This window comes from Liolophura sinensis, chromosome 1 (assembly GCF_032854445.1).
Source record: "Liolophura sinensis isolate JHLJ2023 chromosome 1, CUHK_Ljap_v2, whole genome shotgun sequence".
NCBI lineage: Eukaryota > Metazoa > Mollusca > Polyplacophora > Chitonida > Chitonidae > Liolophura > Liolophura sinensis.
Window position 1 is genome coordinate 34,157,027 of NC_088295.1, and position 5,786 is coordinate 34,162,812.

At 40.1% G+C, this 5,786-nt stretch overlaps 1 protein-coding gene across 1 annotated transcript; it reads right to left on the reverse strand.

Moving 5' to 3' along the window:
- Positions 1–4,885: 4,885 nt before the first annotated feature.
- Positions 4,886–5,578, reverse strand: LOC135480780 (beta-1,3-galactosyltransferase 1-like). The gene has a single exon (XM_064760741.1). The coding sequence runs from the start codon at positions 5,576–5,578 to the stop codon at positions 4,886–4,888; it is 693 nt and encodes a 230-aa protein (XP_064616811.1).
- Positions 5,579–5,786: the final 208 nt, after the last annotated feature.

Genomic DNA, 5,786 nt, shown 5'->3' on the forward strand with positions numbered 1-5,786 from the left:
AGAATTTTTCATTTATACACCGGTAGTGAGAGTACTGAAAACATGACAGACTGAATGGCATTATAACTGCATCACTCATCATATATAAAATTTATTTGATTTATTTGAGTGGTCTTTTACACCGTACTCAAGAATATTTCACTTATACGACGGCGGCCAGCATTATGGTGGGTGGAAACCCACCACCATTGGCAGATTGCTCATATGTAAAAGCAAAGATATAGCACATATACGACGAGGTTTGAATATGGCCCAACTTTTTATTTATTTTACTTATTTCTTTGATTGGTATTTTACATCCTGCTTAAGAGTTTTCACTCATAAGATGGCCGCCTGCATTATGGTGGGAGGAAGTCGATCAGAGCTCAACGAAATGCACTAACATCCACAGGTTGTCAGCACAGCTACCCACATACGACTTTGCAGCCTAATTTATAAAGTGTGTAGCTTCAGTATCATTTAATCAATACTGTATGCATGAACATATCACAATCATACAGATAGATATTCATGGAATCCTACCTTTAGAACTAAATTCGGCATTTGGATTATCACAGAAAAAGGCCAGCAGCAATAACGACCTCGTTGTTACAAACGGCATCGTCTAAAACCAGATACTTGGCAAAGGTAACGCAATGCGAAGGGTTATCCGTAATAAACATTTGGGACCATGTACCTTAACTCTATACCTAGTCACTTAGAAAGACTTTTACGCCGATTCAAGTGGGGAATCAAAATCTGACCTTCAATGTAGGGACATCACTGCGCTTCAATTACGGATTGTGTCAAAAGACTAAAAGCTCCCAGTCTCGGATAGAAAATGTGAAAGCTAATGTGACAAGAAGCGGACAAGAAGAAGATACAAGTTAATATAGGAGTGTCAGATAAGGAACACAGATTTTATCGCCTGATTTTGAAAAGAGCCCATAGTCGAAGCTTATCACTCCAATCAAACGATCGTCAATAAGAACATGTAAGAACATACAATCAACTTTCCTTACCTTCAGGAAGGACTGTATCCGCCATGACCACACCTTGTTTAGTAGCAGAACATACAGGAGTAATGAAGTTTCTTGTCTACAGTTAAACAGTTTGTTAGGCGCTGTGGAGTGTATTACCTCTCGGCAAATTGGATATAACCAGTACTACTGATCCGTGAGATATATTCATGGAGGAAACAGACTTGTCAACGTCTAACCGATTTAACTCAGCGTTCCGTCCAACCAGTTCAATTTCTTACCACAGACTAGAACACGATGCCTCTTGGCGCATCGCTTGATGTTTTGGACGGGCTCCAGGGGAATATTGATCTTGGCTATTTTCCTAGTGAGACTTGCGAGCTCAAACAGACTTTATCGGTTGTACACTTCCTTGGAAGACGATGGAAGGTAGGTAGAATTTTGCCGTCCAAATATCAATTTGGTCTCGCCGAAAGTTTCAATATTTTTCACTCTAATTAATATTGATAACCGGAAATTCTTTCATAATGTGTTAACACTTTGTTGTTGATTTTTTTGTATTCCTTGGCGACAGGAATACAAAATCCTTTATATGTCAATCCTTTTAATCCCAGAGATCACTTACAATAAAATTTTCAATAAATAAATTCTGAAGAGAGTCACCACAGATCCGTCCTTAAAGTTATGCCACTAAGAAAAATCCTTTAAATTCCCAGTCGTTCTCCGTGGTGTACATTGATAGTGTCTAGACAAATGATGCTATTTCTATGCATTTTTTCTTAATTTACACAGAAAACGGTTACAGTACAAATTAGATTTGATTGAAAATTTTTCGCCTAGACTTGAGACTATTCCAAAGTGTTCGACCGCAATGAATTACTGTTAAAGTCTCAATCAGTTATCCAGAAACTGAATTCTCTTGGGTAAACATTCAGGTATCAACTAGGTTTGCGAGTTACTGTTGGGGAAACACGTCAAATGAAAATATCGAATTTTTGACACTATATTGTCTTGGTTAATAATTTTACACCATGCAACATTAAGTCGTATTAAGAGTTGTTGCTGAATCCACAGAACACTTGATGATCAACCAATAAGTATAGGAGGTAATATGAAACATATGCAGTATCTCCGTGTACCCAGAATGTAAATCAATTGTTTTCTATGTGCTCGGGAATTGTTGGATAACATTAACATTTAAATTTATGTCTTTAGCACTTGAGCGTTTTCCAGCAACTCACATAATGCATTATTCTGTATAATTAGTATTGAGAACGAGGTTGCTGCAGGCGATACTGGCCTGACGAAGAGGATGTGTCCATTGTTATATCATATGACTTTTCCTCAGCCATACAGCGCTATCCAGGAAATCATCATATTAACTGTCTGGTGATAGTGCAGAGATAATGAATGACTAATGTCTGCTTACTTCACAGCTAGGCTCCCAGCGGCGGAGGGACACGGCACATCACTCAGACAATGCGGCGTACATTTACACCGTATACTGTTTCCGTAATTACATAAACCGCTCAGTTATCGATTAGCAGGCGTGTAATACAAGAACAAATGCGATCAGAAATGATGATGACAAACGGGTAGGGGCAGAATGAGAACAAGGTATAGAGTGATTGATCACAGAAACTGAAGCAAAGTATTACTTGGTAAAGGTTTTACAACTTAGAAGCATAAGAGCCATGGATAGATTAGACATTTATCATACTGCTGGCTGAATTACACCAAAGCTCTAGAAGAACTGGTTATATACATGTTGTATCACCATCATTTATCACACCCAAGAGTTTTTTAGGATATGGCCGATTGACTCTGATAAGCAATCACGTCATGTAGGCGATAATGACAGTGCGATGTATCATAGAGGGCACATACAATTATTCATTTATTTATTTATTTATTTATTTATTTATTTATTTATTTATTTATTTGATTTTTTTAGGCCGTACTGAAGAATATTTCACTTATACGACGGCGGCCAGCATAATGGTGGGTCGAAACCGGGCACAGCCCGGGGGAAACCCACGACCATACGCAGGTTGTTGGCAAACACATACAATTAAGAAGGCCGAATAGCAACAACACTGACATTAAAATTTATTTTTTTATTTGGCTGGTGTTTCATGTTTTTTTTTTATCCGTACTCAAGAATATTTCACTTATACGACGGCAGCCAGCATTATGGTGGGAGGAAACCCGCGACCATTTGCAGGTTGACGTAATAAGTGTGTGGCAGGATTTCATAGACGTAGTCTATCTAATGCCTAGAAGAAATTATCATCAGGAGAACTTCATAACATATACTGGAAAGCATTAACATTTATTGTATAAAGATGAGTTTGGCAGAATTTATGATTCCATATTGCCCAGAACCCAAACCGAACACCTCGGACGAAACACTTCTTCAGTTGCACTGTTGTAATGTACTTTAAATATGCCTAAGCTTCCCCACTGCAAGTAACCTTTCCCTCGCATCTTCCATCGGTTATATTCCTGCCCTGTCCTCTTTCACATGAAACCCACCTCAGTCGGTGGATGTGCGCCCTAAGACATAGTTCGCAACCGGCTTGATTCAATTTTAAAGGACTTACTATATGATATATCATATAAAAGACTACAGCACTGGAAATAAAACCAGAGCGGCGGCGGCATTGGGAGATATTTAGCTAATGGTCACACGTAACCGGTGAAACCCGGACTCTTGGCAGGTTAATTAATGTAAACTTTTATTCTAACTGTTCATGTAAAGGCTTCAACTGGTTCGCCCTGTAGTATCGTGTCTTGAGTAGAATTGGGTAACAATGTGCTGGTGTCGATTCAAATATATTAGACATGGTTGGTCTAGAATATGTACACTTCATCACATTTATCACATTTTTTCTATGTCCCCCAGTATCATTCTTATTTGTGATAATAAATATGGGGAGAATGCTGACAGAATTGGGTTCGCAATACACTTATACTCTAAATAACTAAACTGTTCCTATGTCCCCACGCCATTTTCTTACGACAAACTTAAGTCAAGTCACAGTCTTACTTCCACCAGTAATTAACCAAGTTATTCAGCGATAAAGCAGAACCTATACTGCATATACTCACACTGGTCATTTTTCGTGAAAAACTGTGTGCCCTGATGCGGAATTACCTACATGCAAAAAAACAGATACAATCCACTTGCTGGAACCATACTCTACGCTTATCGTTCAGAAAAGACAGATGTGCTGCCACAGGCCTATATGAGAGCTTTACCGATTCATCTTGTCCTCTCCTTAGGTACATGCAACTTGACGTCTAATGCATGGTAACAGAATCCATATGGTGGAAGATTTACAAGGAATGTTGTAAATATGCATGCAGCTTTATCTGTGTGCCCAAAATATGCCACATAAGAATAGCAACAGAAAGTATACACTATAACATGTGAAAACTTATGAAGATCCAAAAGATAAATACAGAGGAACACACCAAGTAACACGGTCAGAGGCACATATTGCCTTACTTACTCATTTGTCGCTGGCGTCCTTTTCTTCAAAACGATACGTTAAACCGGGGAGAACCTGGTGGAAACCCACGACCATCCGCAGGTTTCTGACAGACCTTCCCATGTACAGCATTCTAAATATTTTATACTTTAATCAGTTCGCTGCACTCATTCGAGATGTCGAATGCCAGAAATTTGAGCAAGTTACAAAAGGTGAAATTTAATCAGAAGAATTCCCAAGGGTGGCAAACGTAAATTGAGCGATGGCCTGGAGAGTGATTAAGCTGACTCCAACACCTCTAAGCCAGAACGTGAGGTGGGGCAATAACCCACACTGATAGCTTGTAACGAAATATAACATCCAAATTGTCAGTTGTACCGAAAATGAATCCACAAAATAATCTGTATAGTAGTATATATATATATACATTTATTAAAGTTTGCATATATTCTGGTGACTTTTCAAGTCCATCACTAAAACACCTTCATGTAGTTTATAAGTCTGTTTAACTCCCATGTTAACACTGTTCACTCTACCCGCCTTCATGTCACACTGCTGAGCTTTAGGGGCCCCCCAGAAGGAGAATCCTGGTTGAGGCAGCTGTCCCAGCCCAGAAGTTACCGCCAAAACACCTGTAATAAACACGTCCTCAATATGGAGACGGCGACACCTGGACACTGAGCTTAATATTTGTCTGGTCACGTGAGCAGACATTAGGTAACTTCCGCCAGAAACGTAAGGCGGGAGATAGTCCGGCGGATAGAAGTCCTTAGACACACTCCACTCGTCTTTAATGTTCCGGGAAACGATAGACTGGGGGTTATAAGCACCAACCATAACGTCCACTGAGAGATTTCTCACCACAGAGAACACACTGGGCAGGTGAAGGTACACATCATCGTCTGATTTGACCACATACTTTATAAGTGGAATGGAGTCCATCACCCAATGAAAGCCCAGCAGTATCTTTTCCGGCAGGTTCCGGTAGGTGTCCGGGGTGAACAGCTGTAGAATATCCCCGTGCCGTTCGTGTTCCTCTGTGAGCACCGTGTTCCAGTAAAGATCCCAGTGAAGACCCAATACAAAGATAACAGCTGCTCCAGCCACACTGCTGTTTGATGGCATCCCGGAGCTCAGAATGTACTGGAAAAGAGATCACTAAAACAATGACAACTTTGCCAGCGAGCGCGTCTCCAATCGGGTTAAGTTTCTGACAGGAGCTTTTCAAAGGCACAGAGTTTGTCTTGGCGTTACACAACGCTGAGCGGATATACGTCAATGTGAATGTGTTACCTCTAACCAAGTTAGGCAACGAAATCTGACCAAGTCGTTA